Genomic DNA, 16,583 nt, shown 5'->3' with positions numbered 1-16,583 from the left:
GAGGAGCTGCCAGTCAAAGGGGCCACCGTAGGAGTACCAGAGGTGGAAAGCAAGGTACTCGAGGTGCCAAGGCCGCTCGGGCAGTTGCCTCTTTGCCCTCAGGCACTGCTGCAGCCGCGTCCGCTCAGTCATGAGGCCATGTCCCATGCTCCGCCGGTTGGGGGCAGACTGGCGCAGCATCTTGGAGAATGGAGAGGCCTCACAACAATCCACCGGGGAAGCTCTCTTTGAAGCGTCCGGATCCGCTCCTTGCGCAGGAAATCCTATCCCTGCTAGAGAAAGGCGCCATAGAACTGGTGCCTGTAGTGGAGAGCAACAGGGTTGGTATTCCCCTTATTTTTTGATTCCGAAAAAAGACGGGGGATTGAGACCCATCATGGACTCGCGGGGGCTGAACAAGCTCCTCAGGAAGGACAAGTTCAAGATGGTAACTCTTTCTCAAGTCCTCCAGGCCCTTCAACTGCAAGATTGGTTGGTGTCTCTAGATCTCAAGGATGCTTACTTTCATGTGCCGATTCATCCAAAGCACAGGAAGTACCTGAGGTTCGCAGTTGGCGACTCGCATTTTCAGTTAGGGTCTTCACCAAGCTGACGATTGGTTGATCAGGGCGTGTTCTCCCGAGCAAGCCCTGGATCATCTGTCCGTCACCTGCCACTCTCTTCACAAGCTGGGCTTCTCCCTCAATTTAAATAAGTCCCATTTGACACCTACCCAGCGGCTCCAGTACATCGGAGCAGTGCTCGACACATCCCTGGGGCAGTGTTTGCCTCCCCAGGTGAGGGCTCATCACATTCTGCAGATGGTGGACAAGTTTCAATGTGCCCAGAGTCTCCCGGCGTTCGAGTTCCTGAGGTTGCTCGGCCTCATGGCATCCTGCATTTTCCTGGTGCCAGAGGCCAGGCTGCAGATGAGATCTCTGTAGTGGGCTCTCGAGATGCAATGGTCGCAGTTCTCCGGCAGGATGTCGGATCACGTTCAGATTCCGCCCTCGGTCGCACATGATCTTCTGTGGTGGGCCGTCATAGGAAATCATTTGAAGGGTGCTCCGTTTTGGCAACCGTGGCCGGAGGTGCCGGTCCTGATGGACGCATCCCTCACGGGTTGGGGAGCTCATGCCAACAAGCTGACAGCCAGCAGCCATTGGTCTCCGTCGGAGTCCAGACTCCACATCAATCTGTTAGAGCTGCGGGCTGTCAGGCTAGCCCTGAAGGCTTTTCTGCCGTCTGTGCGGGGGAAGAATGTCCTGATTATGACGGACAATACGGTGGCCATGCACTACCTCAACAAAAAGGGGGGGGGGCAGGGTCACTCCCATTGTGCACGGAGGCAATGCAGCTCTGGTTCTGGGCCATCCAGCAGGAGATTTCGATCTCGGCAGTTCATCTAGCTGGAGACGAAAAACGCGGCGGCGGTCACTCTGAGCAGGCAGAGCACGGTCTCTCAGGAGTGGGAGCTGGCTCGGGAAGTTCTTTTGGAGATCTTTGTGCTTTGGGGAACCCCACAAGTGAATCTCTTTGCCACCAGTGTCAACCGGAAGTGCGAGAGATTCTGCTCGCGGGAATTTCCTCCAAGAGGAGCCTTAGGGGACGCGTTCGTAGTGGAGTGGTCCTTCCCACTGCTGTACGTGTTCCCTCCAGTCCCCATTATTCTGCAAGTGTTGCAGAGGTTACGGAGGTTCAGTTCCCGGATGATCCTCATTGCTCCAGCATGGGTCAGGAGAGCGTGGTATCCGGACCTTCTAGACATGTCCATCTGCCCTCCACGCCGTCTTCCCTACCGAGACAATCTGCTCTCACGGGAGGGGGGTCGAGTTCTTCATCCAGAGGTCAAGTCTCTCAGCCTTCATGCTTGGTATCTGAAAGGCTGAGGTATAAGGATTGGGACCTCCCCGAAGATGTGATGGAGGTGTTGCTTTCGGCCAGAAGGCCTGCAACGAAATCCCTGTACCATTGCCGTTGGAGGAAGTTCTGCGACTGGTACAGTGTACAGAATGTGGATCCTTTCCAATGCTCCATTCCTTTCGTTTTGTCCTTTTTGCTTTCTTTAGCCCACAAGGGCCTGCAAGTAGGTACTATAAAGGGGTACCTGGTGGCGCTGTCCATATTTAAGCGCTCGTTTGAGGAATGTTCTTATTTTAAGATCCCTTTGATTTCTCAGTTTCTAAATGGACTAACTAATGCGTTTCCACCATCGCCTTTCCAGATGCAGGAATGGGATTTGAATTTGGTTTTAAAGTTTCTAATGGGAGCTCCGTTTGAGCCCTTACATTCTTGCCCGCTGAGCCTGTTGTCATTTAAGACTGTATTTTTAGTTGTGGTTACTTCCGCACGCAGAGTGAGTGAGTTGCAGGCACTTCCCGCCAAGCCACCTTTCTTGGTGTTCCATAAGGACAGGGTTGACCTTAGGGTTCATCCTTCTTTTCTTCCAAAGGTTGTGTCGGAATTTCATTTAAGCAAGAAGGTGATTCTTCTGGAATTTTATCATCCTCTGCATCCTGGTAAGGAAGAGGAGAGGCTCCATAGGTTGGATCCTAGAAGAGCTTTGAGTTTCTATCTCTCACGGATGTCCCGGGTCAGAGTGGACGATCAGCTCTTTGTTGGTTATGCTGGAAGGCGTTTAGGTCAGGCTGTTTCCCAGCAGACCTTGTCCAGATGGATCATTTTGACGATCTCTGAGTGTTATCGTTTGGCGGGTAAGGACCCTCTAGTAGGCTTACGGGCTCACTCTACTAGGGTTGTGGCTGCTTCCACGGCTCTACAGAGGGGCATTCGCAGTATTTGTGAAGCAGTCACATGGGCTTCTGTCCATACCTTTGTGAGACACTATTCCCTGGACTCCATCCATGTGCAGGGTTTTGCCTTTGGTAAGGCAGTCCTGTATTCAGCAATTTGATTGGACATTCTAAAATTCTAAATTTTTAAATTCTTTTCCCACCTCCATATGTTGGTACTGCTTTGGGAGTTTGTCATAGATGTGGAATACGTCGTAGGACACGATCCCCTCGAAGAACAAGTTACTTATCTTACCTGGTAACCTTCTTTCGATGGGATGTTCCCCCGTCGTATTCCACATCGAACCCTCCCAGCCTGTCCCTCTACAGAATTTCTTATGCGATTGCAGCTTACGTTTCCGCAAGGCTTTCTGTAGTCATACTGGCAGGAGATTGGTGCCACATGTTCTGGGGAAAAAACTACAACTGAGGCTACGGGCGCGTGTGTCCTATATATAACGTCCGGTGACGTCGACCCTCGACGGAGGCCCTCGAGGGACAGCGTATCAACGTAATCGACGCAGGACGCCTACGCCGAAAAGATTTCTGAAGCAGCACAGCTTAGTCATATATATATATATATATATATATATATATATATATATATATATATATATATATATATATATATAATGAAAAAAAACTTTGTTAAGGGGAAGTTATGGTTAAGTTGCACTAATAAAAACCTATGAAATTCAATGAAAAAACTTTGTTAAAGGGACATTATGGTTACAAGTAAAACCAAAAAAGCAATGGAATTCACCAGTTATGGTAAGCTAAGCAACCATAACTCACGCCACCACCGTGCACGGCTAAGACTAACACCCAGGATATCAAATATGACATCACAAATGTCATTGATTACATCACTGATGACATCACATGTGAAATACATTTTGATGAAAAGTCCCTACAAGAGTTGTGTTTATATTGTTGGTAACAAGATGTCAGGGGTGATCGGGAGACCTATCGTGAAGTACTTCATCTATTAAAGAATGTACTCATCTAAAATCATTGTATTGGAGTGTTGTTAATACAGAAACCTAATCATATATAAACATAGGTAATGACTGCAGCATGCACCATAGAAGTACACTATTATAATCTTGTAATGTTGGATAGTACAATAATTAATGCTACCGTATCAGAGTTTTGAGTAATGTTTAACATGTAACAACTAGCTAACAATTCAGGCTTACAACACTTGTTCTGGTACAAACAATACATATGAATATCCACAATGCATACAAATCAGAGGCACATACAGGGAAACTAAAGTAAGGAAGAAAGAAACAACATCACCATAACATTTCAATAATATTAAAGTATATCTTCATGTATACAAATGAATTGTGTGTTTGAGGCCTGCTCATTTCCCCATGTATTTGTACCATGAGCAGAGGCCAAACCCTACGCTAATGCCATCCCTCCTCCCCACGAGCTGCTGTAATCAAGGAGCATGAGAAACACTGCTCCCTACCTTACAAATAACACACGTGCAACATTTTCCTCTGTCCACCTACCTCTCCATATTAGTGTTTGGTGCCTCTTCCCTCATTTCCTCCCAACCTGTTGTTCTTCTCTCTTCTGCCAAAAAAGAAAACAGCCAAAAACAACAAAAGAAATGTTCCTTTAGGAACCACCTTTCACAGTTAAAAAATAGAACAAAAAAAACTTATATAGACTCCATCTACTTTATATTTCTCAGTAAAGTACATAGACTCAATAAGATTTTCCAACATTTCCATTTGCATTTTGTCTTATGCTAATGAAAATATTGTGGCGTTCATCCTCCGTTCCAGGGACTGGAACGGTGGATACCGGCCCGGCATCCCAAGTTATCAGCCCAAGCGACGTGAGAGTGGATAACAAGGTCTCTGGACCATTATCCCCCCCATTCCAGCCCCTGTAATGGGGGATGAAGGCCATTAGCACCCTAGGTTCCCAAAGCAGGAACCTGGGGTGCTAAAAAAAAGATTTTTCTTCATATACCCGGGCGTTGTAGGAAGGAAAATCCTTTTCGAAGATGGTCACCATGAAAAGGGAAGGCGGGGTTCCATACAGGCCCCCTCTTCGCTTTCCGTGGAAACCTGTAGAAGGTGAAACGAGAACCCTATGACCTTATGACCACGAGCACATTTTTCTTCCCTTTCAAGTCTATCCCAATTTCGAATAACTTTACCACAAAGCCAGTCCCAGGTGGACATGGCCACTTTAACACCATGTTTTGTCCCGCGTGGTCATGGTCAGTAGCCAGATTGTCGGGATCATGACCTTATTCCATGACCTGGACAATCTGGCCACTGCCCATGGCCACAGGCTACACCTCAGTCACCAAAGGTATATCACTATTTTTTGTACCTACATTATGACACTTGTCAAAAAATAAAACACTGGCACATTTGCAAAACCATGCTTGTAGGTCCTTGCCAATGCTCCTTACACAAGTTTGCTGGAAATCCACCCATGTTTTATTAGTTCAAAAGTGTCAAATGTATGCACATACAATTGTCATATAACCTAGCCCCCACTTGACAAAATCCCTTCAGACTTTCCGAAATACATTTATATCTAGATCTATAATCTTTTTGCAAACTTTGTGTAGATTTGTCAAATGACACCACATTTATAAGCCTTTACAATATTTTGGGACCCCGCTTCTAATTTTGCCCCCTCTTGACAGAATCCCACCAAACTTTGCGAACTCATTGGGAATCGGGTCAGGAATATAACTGCAGTTTCATTGAGTGGTGCCAAAGTTATATGCCATCCAAAAACTGCCCCCAAACATCTGAAGTGTCCCCGAACTTCTCGGGACTGTTCGCAAACATCCGAACTGTTTGCGGACTTTCGCCACAAAAACACCAGTTTTTGTGCTTCTTGCAGCGATATCCCATCCCACCCTCATCACCCCTCACCTCCCCAGAGCTTATTTTATAAGTTTGACAAATGCAATGTTGTGTTTTTAATATGTTTTTAGTGCAATGTCCGCGGAAACAGGCGGCTGAGTGCAAATCCAAGATGGCTGGCGTTTCAAAAAATCTGACGCTCTTCCCGCTTTTCACCATCCAATCAGTAAGCACGTCCGATGTCTGCGGACACCACGTTGCCCTCTAAGCCAATCGGAGTCCACTCCGCGGACCGAACAGGGAAATGTGTCCGCGGAGCGGACCTAGATATCACTAATTCTTTTGGACCTACTTTTTAGTCGTTTTAAAATTTACAAAAGCACACTTTCGGGACCAAGCCCCCGCTCCTGCCGCAAATTTGGTGGAAATCCTTCCAGCGGTTTGGGCTGTAGGCATGAGCAAAGTTTTTTCTCCATTCCATTTATGGAAAATAAAGACATTTTGGGATCCCCATATAATGTTGCCCCCCTTGACCAAACCTCACCAAATGAATTCTGAGTGGGCCATATACTTCTTGTGCAAAGTTTGGTGAGGATTCGTCCAGGGGGAGCGAAGTTATAAGGCGCCCAAAATGTGCTCTTCCTATGGGTTTAGCAACTTAACCATAACTACATGGCTGCTACCGCAGGCCATGTAATATATCCTATAATGCCAATAGGCCCCCTTTGTTTATATATGTCTGCCCCTTGTAAATCTCGCCAGTATATGTCCCTCTACGCTACCGCTTCATCAATTGTATCGCTATCATTCAGACACCCATCCCCTATTCTAAAGCCCCTATACGCAAGGTCTCTGTATCACTTCTGATGCATGTTATTTCTGATTAAAATGGCATCCATGTTATTCAATAAGTGCAACATACAAACGATGCAATATCTGTGTGGGTCTGTTGTGTTGTATTCTGTGTTTAGTCTCAAGGCCACTGTGTTATTGCTCATGCTATCTTCACTTGCCAAGGAGACTGATACAATGGGGTTGTGAAGAAATGGGGATTACACATAACAATGTATCTTCTCCCTATTAACCCTTCTCCTCCTTTGTCATCCTAGTCTTTACATTCCTCCCGCCATGCCTTGACCTAACCATTGGTATTTCTTTGCTGGGGTATAACAGGAAGAGCTCTAGGGAGGTGGCACGTTATGCCCTGGCAGTAAGGGACAGCGGACATTTTATATTAGTTGCTCTATTTTCCCAGGGATTGCCAAATTTAAAGGTAGAGTAATACCTTCACTTTGTAAGGACTGGGACGAGTCAAATGGGCTAAGAGTAATGCAGATTACCATGCATAATCTCCCACTACATCAAGAATCAGATTTAGAAAACATAAATACACTTAACGGATTATCGATTACATCATTGCTGCTGGATTACTATATGTTCCAGTAATTTAATATTTTGTCAAGAGGATGATGATTTCCACAAATGCACATGTTTTGATCTGAGATTAAAGTGTATGCAGCACCCCTATTTAAAGGACGCATGCAGAAGGCTTGCTCAGTGAAATAGTTGAAAAGGAAGGAAGACAATAACACCCATAAAATAATCATACTTTAATACATTATTGAAAATCAATCGAATTTAATTACATTTTCAAAAACAAAACTGCTAGATGCTGAGGGCGGATATAAGGAGTGTTGTCAGAAGTAGATGCGATATTAAAACACTGCCCCGAGGAAGCTCATTTGTTGAGTGAAACACATCGATTTTTAAACTATTTGTAGTCTTCGCCAAGCTTACGCATATTTTTTGCATTTGTCATTTTCCACAGAACAGAGCATAATTGCGGTAGGTAAGCGTGCTACGGTACCGTGCTGTTGCAGTGGTGCGGTACTGTGCTTTGATTCCTCATTTTCTTCGACAGCCATGTTTGGAGCTGCACCAGGCAGCACAGCAGGTCTAGCAGCACATTAATGTGGAGTGCGACTAACCTAGACAGATTCAGAAGTTTCATGTGTGTCTATGCATGCGTTTGTCAGTGATTCTGCGCGTGCACCTGTATTCCCCTCCGCTCCAGAACCCCCAGACCCCTACGCTTTGGGCTGCCCAGCGATGGGAGCTACTAACCATTGCTTCTTTTGTTGCAGCTTCTCGCAGGTGGTTGAGGAGACAGTGAGGAACCTGGCGCCCAGCTGCGAGGTCACCTTTATGCAGTCCGAAGACGGGTCCGGGAAGGGAGCCGCTCTGGTCACCGCCGTTGCCTGCCGCATGTTGCAGGAGTGCCATGCATGAGTCGTCGGGATCCAGGCTTGGAACAGGCCAGAGGAAGCGTGGTCAGACTCCAACCAAGGCCAGGCCAGAGCCCAGGAATCTTGGCCAGGCCAGGGTGCTCCTGGGCCGAGAAGGCGTCCCGAATCCACTTCCCGTAATGCACACAGGCCTTAAGCTTGGCCGCCTCTCTGGATTTTTCGAGAACTTGCTTATATTTGGCACTTTTATCCTCTTTTTTCAGAAAAGAGGGGCAGGTCCCCCCCACAGAGGATGATTCACCTGTATGTGTGAGGGCAGCAACATTTTTTCTTTTCTTTTATGAACGATTAATGAGCTTATGAAGCATGCTTTCCAAACTGAAACTCTTGGAAAAATGAGGGTCCTAATAATGTAAGTTGAGTGTTGAATAATTGTCCAATCGGAGTCCCTTAGGCACGTATTACTACACCAGGGTTCGCCGGGGCATGAAGGGTTATACAACCTAAAGCAGGGGCTGCAACCTTCGGCTCGCTAGATGTTTTGGACTCTGCCTCCCATGGTCCCTCACTGTTATCTATGAGGGATAGGCATGGTGGGAGTTGTAGTTTAAAACATCTTCAGAGCCAAAGGTTGCAGACCACTTCTCAGGAGATCTCTTTGCTTAAAAGGCACCGCAGCAGCACTGATACCCGTGGGCTCTACATGATATATTTATTTGAATGTGTTTGAAGAACAATGCACCACAAGTGCACCTAGCTCTGTGCACCAGTGTGCAGTGCCATGCCGCTTCCTGAGCAGCCCAGTGCTAATTTATGCAGTACTTTACATTTCTGTACACCACTGTCAAGACATTCACAGCTCTGTGTATTTTTTTTTTAATGACCAACATTGCTGAATACCTATCCAGTGAAAATGTCGCCATGAAAATGGCTGCCAGTGGACGACATTGCCCTATAAAGTTACCCTCCAGACAATCAAACACTTTCCCCAAATATTATCTGATTGGAAGTGATAACATATAATTATACCCCTCCAAGAATATTTGGGGAAAGAATGTTAGGGGGCAAGAAATAAAAGTCTCCCCCTGAGTTTTTGGTTCCATGTGATATTTTCGCCGCAAAAATATCGCCATACAAAAATTTTGCCATAGTTTTGCGGCGAAAATAACACATGGACCCTGCAGGGGACACCCCCGCAACCCCTGCATCATTTTTTATGTGCGGGGGACACCCCCGCAACCCCTGCACCTAATATTTTCGACACCAAAAATATCGCCTATGGCCGTTCCCGACGACCATATGTACGGCGATATTTTTGGTGGCAAAAATATTACCTGATACCGAGTTTTTCACGGCAACGTTATCACATGGGACCGCTTGAAATAGGTCATGGCAGGTCACTGTGGCTCTGAGCAGAATCCTGCAGATCTCTGCCACCCTGTGAAGGCCTTTGAAATTCTCTGCAACTTTGCACAGCCCTGGGCAGGGCCGTCCCCTCATTGTACCTTAGAAATGCAGTACATAGTGATACACAAAGCAAACTCGTGACAGGGAAGTGCGCCCCATGCAAGGACGCTGAGATAGAGGGCATAGTGTCTCTTTCAGCGAACACCAGGCAGAAAGTAGAGCGTGTAAGTGGCGGTGCCGGAGGGGGGCAGAAGGGGCAGCCGCTCTCCCTGGCTCCTCCCTGGTGCCCAGCGTGCCCCACAGCCTCCCGCTGGCACCCTATTATCTGCTCCCGCTGGTGCCCTATTATCCCCCTCACCCACCCCGCTGACACCAAAAGCTGCCTCTGCAACTGGTGTGTATGGAGTGAAGCCTAGACAAGTACATATTACTTTACATTGCATGGTGTGTACGGTGATTGCTATGGACTGTGTGTGCGGTGACCGTCCAGGAACAGTGGTGTCTACAGTGACCAATAGAGGGAACCCTAAACAGGGTGTGTGCAGGTATCAATGGAGCTGCACACAGTGCAGTAAGCCTTAGACCTTTGTGTACAGTGACCCATGCCGTGAGCCTAGAAAGGGTTTTATTCACTGACCCATGCATCCACCCATGAGCAGCATGTGTGTAGTGATGTGTGCATTGCACCCTAAGCAGGGGTGTACAATGACCCATACACTGAACCGTGATGTACATTAAATGGGGTTGTGCCCTTTGTGGTATACCTTAGGCAGAGTGGGCATAGTTAACCATATAGTAAATTGTGGATGACGTGTATACAGTTACCGAAAACATGTGTGTACAGTGATCAATGTATGGTATCTTACTAGGCCACCATGTATTGCCGTAGCAACCACTCTCATAAAGCGAAGTAAGAGCCATATGAAAGGGATATAGGCCAATATATTTAAACAAAGACTTATTCGAGTTATGTATAGATTTGGACCAAACTAAAAAATATGCAGCGTAGAGCTTCCAAAACAACAGCAGGATGGCTTTGCCTTAGGGTCAAAAGTGTAGGCCTTTAGCTGGCAAATCCTAAGCCGGGTTCACTCCCTTGTGTGCATGATCAATTCACAGTCACGCATAGTCCTGGGATTTTGATTGTCCCCGCTCTACTTGCTGCTCTCTTTGGTTCATGAAATAAGGTTGTCTGCTTCTCTTTCTCGGTGTTGGTCGTCTCCGCACTAGGCCTGCACAAGGGTGGTAGTCGGATCCCGGTTATGGTGTAGGATAAAACACCAGACTTCTACTAAAAGGCTGGCTAGGTACGTTTACTTAGATTCTTGAGTTCTGCTTCCTTGCCACCAACCTGTCTCAGGGTCCTGGCCCTGTACATGCTTTCCTCCCCAATGGACAGCAACAGTCTGATGCCTTGGGGAATCTTTCCTTCACCTCCTATACGCCCCTCTCCTTCTGTAACTCCTCAATGCTTTCCCAAATGCTGGTTTCTCCATCCCTCCCAGGTTCACTCTTGTAAGGCATTGGGGTTGCCTCCCCCTTAATTCTCCTTCCAACTTCCTGCTTTCTCATTCTCTCGTCCCTGATCTTCCCTCTCTCTCCCTACTGAATGTCTCCTCCACCCTACTCTCCCCTGATATGCCCTTCAATGTCCTCCTGATCTCCCCTGCCAACCTTCTTCTCGTGTCTCCTTCCCTCATCACTTATGTTCTCTCTTTTCTCCCCCTCACCACCTCCTGGTCTCTCCTACTAGCTTCCTTCCCCTCTGATCTCCTCTCCTCCCTCCTTTGTGAGGTATTATTCTCTCTCCTCTATTCTCCTCTTTTGGTCTTCTCTGCTTCTTGATATTGTCCCTCTTGCATATGTCCTACAGCTACCTCCTTAGATTTACTTTCAATCTTCTCCCAGAAGGTCCTTCACCTCCTTCTTTATTTCCTCTCACCTTTATCTAGATATTTTATCCAGATATCAACTCTCCTCCTTCACTCCTCACTTCCTGGCGATACCCAGTCATTTTACCAAAAATAAATCAGAATGGTAGGTTTTACCAAAACTCAAAAATACTGAAAAAATAAAGAACATTTTAATTAAAAATATATCTATAAATGGTAGGGGGGTAAGGGTTTAAAATGGGTGGGGGTGGTGTTGGGGTGGGGTTAAAATAATTGGAAAACAGGGGTTTGGGGGACCCCCAAATTAAAAAAAAAACAATTCAGTATTTTTTGGGAATTTTGACTTTGGTGAAATTTACCACTCTGATTTTACCTTCAGTAAGTTATTTCCTCCATGCCTCTGCCCCCGTTTATCTCAACCTCCTTTATCAGCCATAGAATCCTTTCACTTTTCCCCCAGTCTCTGCCTCCCTTCTCTGCCCTCTATAACATTATCTCCTTCCTCTTCCTCTCTCCTGATGCCACCAGCCTCCTCCCTCCTGCCTCCACGATCCTTCCTCCACCTCTACTGCTCTGTATAGCCTCTGCCAGGCGTTGCACCTATATTTCTGTCACTTTCCATGCTCCTCTTATAGTATCCTAGCTCCTGCCATTGGCTCTCCTCTTCGGTAGCGAGGACTCCAGTACATTTTTGTAATGGTTGGTAAGGAATGGGGTCAGCAGTTTCCCTAAAATGATTCAATCTGCTGGAAATGTGTCTCTTCTCTGGTGCGTATTAATGAGGAATAAGCCATCTTCAGGCTGACCCACTATTTTAAAATTCAGTCCCATTCAGGAAACCTCCAAGCGGACTGCTCTTGCATATTCTTTTCCGGTCTTCCATTGTTTTGTTGGCTAGGCACATGATGTCTTTGCATGATGGCGATGGGCTCAACAATACAAGGAAGATGCTCATCATTAGGTTACACCAAAGGTCGAGCTAAATGTATAGGGTCACCAGTGCATTGGTCCGTTCAGAGCACATGAAGATCCTTTGATGAAGCAGGTGTCTAGTCTGACCACGATGATCCCCTGCTTTAGTCCTGGGCTGAGTGGGTGGTGTGGGGGATCCACTGTGTACCTCCTTCTGGGCCAACTTTGCATGGTGGAAGGCAAAGCCAACCTGGTGGCCAGTGCATCCACCATCCCCAGGCATAGCCAGGGTACTTGTTCACACCAACCACTTTTCCAACTCAGGTAGCACTAGGCGCTGTTGGCAGAGTTGTGTGCTGACAGTCTAAATCTCAAAGATCACTAACGCTTAACCAAAATCAATGTCAGAGAGACTTCTTGGGAAAGGCCTTTCCCACGGAGTAACTTAGCTCCTATCAGCAGGACCAAAAGGGGGATGGCATATCCATGGTTGGTTGCAGCCATCGCAACAATGAACCATTACCTACAAGTAGGGTAACAAGAGAGTTACTTAGTATCATTCATGCACCCATTTTTTAATGAAAAGACTACACTTTAGTCAACGTTTAGTTTTTTTAAATGTAAATTTATAGTAAGTAAGTGCCGATCGATCGCGGCAGGCACACGTCACTGCAGGATGGGATTGAACCCATGACTTTGTTTGACTTGCTGAAAAGCTTCATTACAAATCATTCAATAATACCACTTAGCCCTGATTTGAAAAAGACGACTGTGATCGTCGAAACACGTGTCATCAAAAGGGCACTTACTTACTATAAATTTACATTTCAAAAAACTAAACGTTGACTAAAGTGTAGTCTTTTCATTACAAAAGGGGCGCATGAATGATACTAAGTAACTCTCTTGTTACCCTTGTTCATAAAACGGAGTAGAGGAACCACTTTTTCTCCGATGTTACAAAATTCATGCGACCAACATAGAAACCTTCCCTTTATTGACAAAAGGGCGCAGAGGTCTACCTGAATAAATGTCCGTTGTTTAAAAGGTTCCTCAACTGAAGTTGGTTTAAATTACCTACAAGTAGCATCATCTCCCTCTTCGATCATTAGCGGACTAACATCCACACTTTGATGCATGACAAAAGGGGCAGCAGAGAATGGCTGTTCCCAGAGCACCATCTGCACTGGTGGGTCTTTCCAACAGCGCAATCATCTTTGGTTACTTGGGCCTGGAATAAAAGTTCACATTTCTGTTTGGCTCATAACTTGAGTTTTGATAAAACTTTTTTTTAAAAACAACTCCATTTAATAATTCCTCACTGGTGCCAAAGATTTGACACCTGCCATTGTCCATCTTTAACAAGGTAATTGGTCCTGAGGGCAGAGAAGCCTGTAGGCATCACCTCGCCTTGTGCTCAAGTACTGCAGGCACACAAAATCGAACACATTACTTAGGTCAAAATGGCTGCTATAGACTTTACCATGGGTTTTGTTGGTTTAGGTGTGACAGGACTACATGATGGATTTCACATGCAGAATTGTCGTGCCAGGGACCAGAGAAGGTCGTGGTGCTTGTAATGAGACCATCTATATGGAAGGCAGCGCCTAGCCGGGACTGCAAAGAAGCTCTGGCCCTTAAAACGTTTCTAAAGCTACTGCTAATGTAGTCGTTGTGAACCTGTAGATGCTGGGAACACAAAGGTTCATGGGTCCAGGTGTATAAAGTAAAAAAAACAAATAGCACAGTGAAGTGAAAACAATCTTGTCGATGGAAAGGCCAGATGGATCTCCTTGCCACACAGATGCCTTCAATGAACCACTAGACTGGCTGCACAGCGTGACCCACACATTGGCTCTGACGAGAGTGTGTGCACTGATCCCACGCAGTGAACCCTAGACAGGACGCTTACTGTGAAAGTGGAACACAGGTAGGCTGCATATAGTGACCACCGTGACTCTCGCACTGAAGAAAGAGTGAGTAGAGTGACCCACACAGTGACTCCTAGGCGTAGCGTGAACAGTGACCCATGCAGTGAACACTGGATAAGGTGTTTACAGTAATCCATACAATTACTTCTTCACAAGGTTCTAACTTTGAGGTACACAGGGATCCATAAGCTACGGCTCCACGCAGCGCATTCCAGACGGGGTGTCCCATGGCCCTCGTGGTCACTACTTGTATTTTATTGTCGATAGTGGAAGGTCTTTTCACAAAACACATTATACACAGGACACAGAGTGACGGTAGCAACCTTAATACTGAGTGCATTACAACTAGAAGCAGATGGATAAAGATTTGAGGGTATCTGGTGTTTGCATCGAATGCTTTTGAATCGAATGCATTTCCATCGAAGGTTTTGCATGGAAAAAGGTTGCATCGAATGTATATTTTTGATGGGTTAAGGGTTAATTCTTTGGGATGGGTTTTAAAGGGTCAAAAACAGGGGGATAGGAAGGGAACACCCCAAAAAAATAACACATTTGATGCTACTTTTTTCGTTGCAAAAAATTAGATGGAAAGGACCTTGGATGGAAAATATTCGATGGAATGACCATAAACCAGTTTTGCGTAATGTTAGCCATTAGGAAGGAGACAACATTATAAGTATTAAGACAGATGACAGGTCAGCGAGCGGAATTACAGAACCAGCACAGCGGTGGAAGGGTGAGCAAGAGGGAGTCCAGAACCAGTCTAGGTCAGGGGTGGGGACGAGCGAACAGCAAACCACATGTGGGGGAGCAGAACCTGCACGAGGGTGAGAAAGGGGAGGAGTGATGGCCAACTGGATCCTAGAACAAGCCAATGGTGGGAGGGGTGCAAGAGAGAGCCCAGAACCAGCTCATTCTCGAAAGGGGCAAGAGGGAGCAAGGCAGCAGATCAGGGGACAATACTAACACATGGGTGGGGGAGCAGAGGTAGCAAGGAGGAGGTCAGAACTAGCCCAAAGGTGGGAGGAAGGAGCAGGCAGGTGCACAGGGGCAGAACAAGGGCTTGGGGGGGGGCAAGGGGGAGCAAGAGATAGACAAGGACTTGCAGAGGCTCTGGAGTGGATGGGGGGTCGGGGAAGTTGAACCAGCTCACCTGCGTAGTGGCTTGTTCACATTATGTGTACATTGGCCGAATGGTAAGCGCATGAAAGGGTGATTAGAGTTACCCCTCTAGTCAATCTTAGGGCGAGTAGTGATCCATGCAGTAACTCCTACTCGTGGAGTGTAGAGTAGCCATGTAGTGATGTTTCGGGGTGTGCAGTGGCCTGTGCAGTGATCTTCAACAGGGCTCACAATGTTTACTTTATAGTAAGCAGAGCGTATGCAGCGCCTTGTGCAACACACCATCGATGTGGTGTATATACTATGGCCCACGCGGCGGACCATATACAGGGCCCGTACACAGATCCATAGACAACATATATTTAGTGACCTGCGAAGAGTGTGGAGTTACCTCTGGGCATCTTTTGTGATCTGACCAATGGGGCGCCTATGTTAACTGGCCATTGGGCTGCCTGTGTGCATTGACCAATGGGCTGCCAGAGTGAACTGATCATTGGGCCGCCTATGTGCATTGTCCAATGAGCTGCCTGGGTGCATTGACTGAAGGTAGCAACTGTGCAGTAACTCCTGAGCTGTGTGTGCAAAGAAAACCCTGCACGGCTCTGGCACTGTGACTACTGGGTGGCCTGCATAGCCACCACATCGCCTCCACTCCTACCCAACATTTGTCATGGTCCCAAATACCAGATCACGTGTGTGTGTCCAGGAGCACGATCCATCTGGGTCAGTGGGTGAGTGAGCTGTATTCAGACATGATGGACTCAAACAGGGTGTCTTGAATATGCAAAGGCCAAAAATCAGACGCGTAGGAGAATGGCCAATATATTTCTGACACCCGACATATGACATTTAAACCCTCTCGGGAGAGTAGCACAGGCAGCACATAGTAACTTCAACTTCTTTCAAAGCTCCTTGAGTTCAGCCCCTTCACATCCAGGAATCCGGGCGCTGTACTGTGCTGCTGTATCCGGGCCTCGTGGAGATCTGCCTTTAATTCCATAGGACATTCAGGCCATAAGGACATACTGAGTAGAGGGGCGAGGAGAAAGGGGAGACTTTTTAAAGCTGAGATCAGAATACAGAACGAAAGGGAAAGGTGTCTTCATTTTATCAGCCTAAAATGTGCACCTGCCGAATGCAAAATCACATGAAGGGTTAAAAAATGCAACCTGAGGTGAATAATGTAGAGGTGTTCATACTAAAGGGTGTGGGGAGAAAAGTGGAGGAACCCAGGCCACAATGGAAAAAAGCAAACGGGACCAGGAAAAATGTGTAAAAATGTGAAGGGACCCAGACTAAAAGGGAAAAAAGTAAAAGGATCCGGCCTAAAACAAAAGAAAAATATAGGTATCCAGACTAAAGTGGCAAAAAAGTAAAAGGATCTGGCCTAAAACAAAGGAAAAATATAGGGATCCAGAGTAAAGTGGCAAAAAAGTAAAAGGATCTGGCCTAAAAC

At 46.5% G+C, this 16,583-nt stretch overlaps 1 protein-coding gene across 2 annotated transcripts in view; it reads left to right on the top strand.

Moving 5' to 3' along the window:
* HK3 (hexokinase 3) overlaps positions 1–10,089 on the top strand; it is a 418,595-nt gene extending 408,506 nt beyond the window's left edge. For both annotated transcript variants that reach the window (XM_069651486.1, XM_069651485.1), the window contains one exon: positions 7,765–10,089. In XM_069651486.1, the coding sequence (XP_069507587.1) occupies positions 7,765–7,909 (145 nt within the window). In that variant the 3' untranslated portion in view covers positions 7,910–10,089. The remainder of the gene's footprint in view (positions 1–7,764) is intronic.
* Positions 10,090–16,583: the final 6,494 nt, after the last annotated feature.

This window comes from Ambystoma mexicanum, chromosome 3p (genome assembly GCF_040938575.1).
Source record: "Ambystoma mexicanum isolate Mex_15411 chromosome 3p, UKY_AmexF1_1, whole genome shotgun sequence".
Lineage (NCBI taxonomy): Eukaryota > Metazoa > Chordata > Amphibia > Caudata > Ambystomatidae > Ambystoma > Ambystoma mexicanum.
This window is presented reverse-complemented; position numbering and strand designations above follow the sequence as displayed.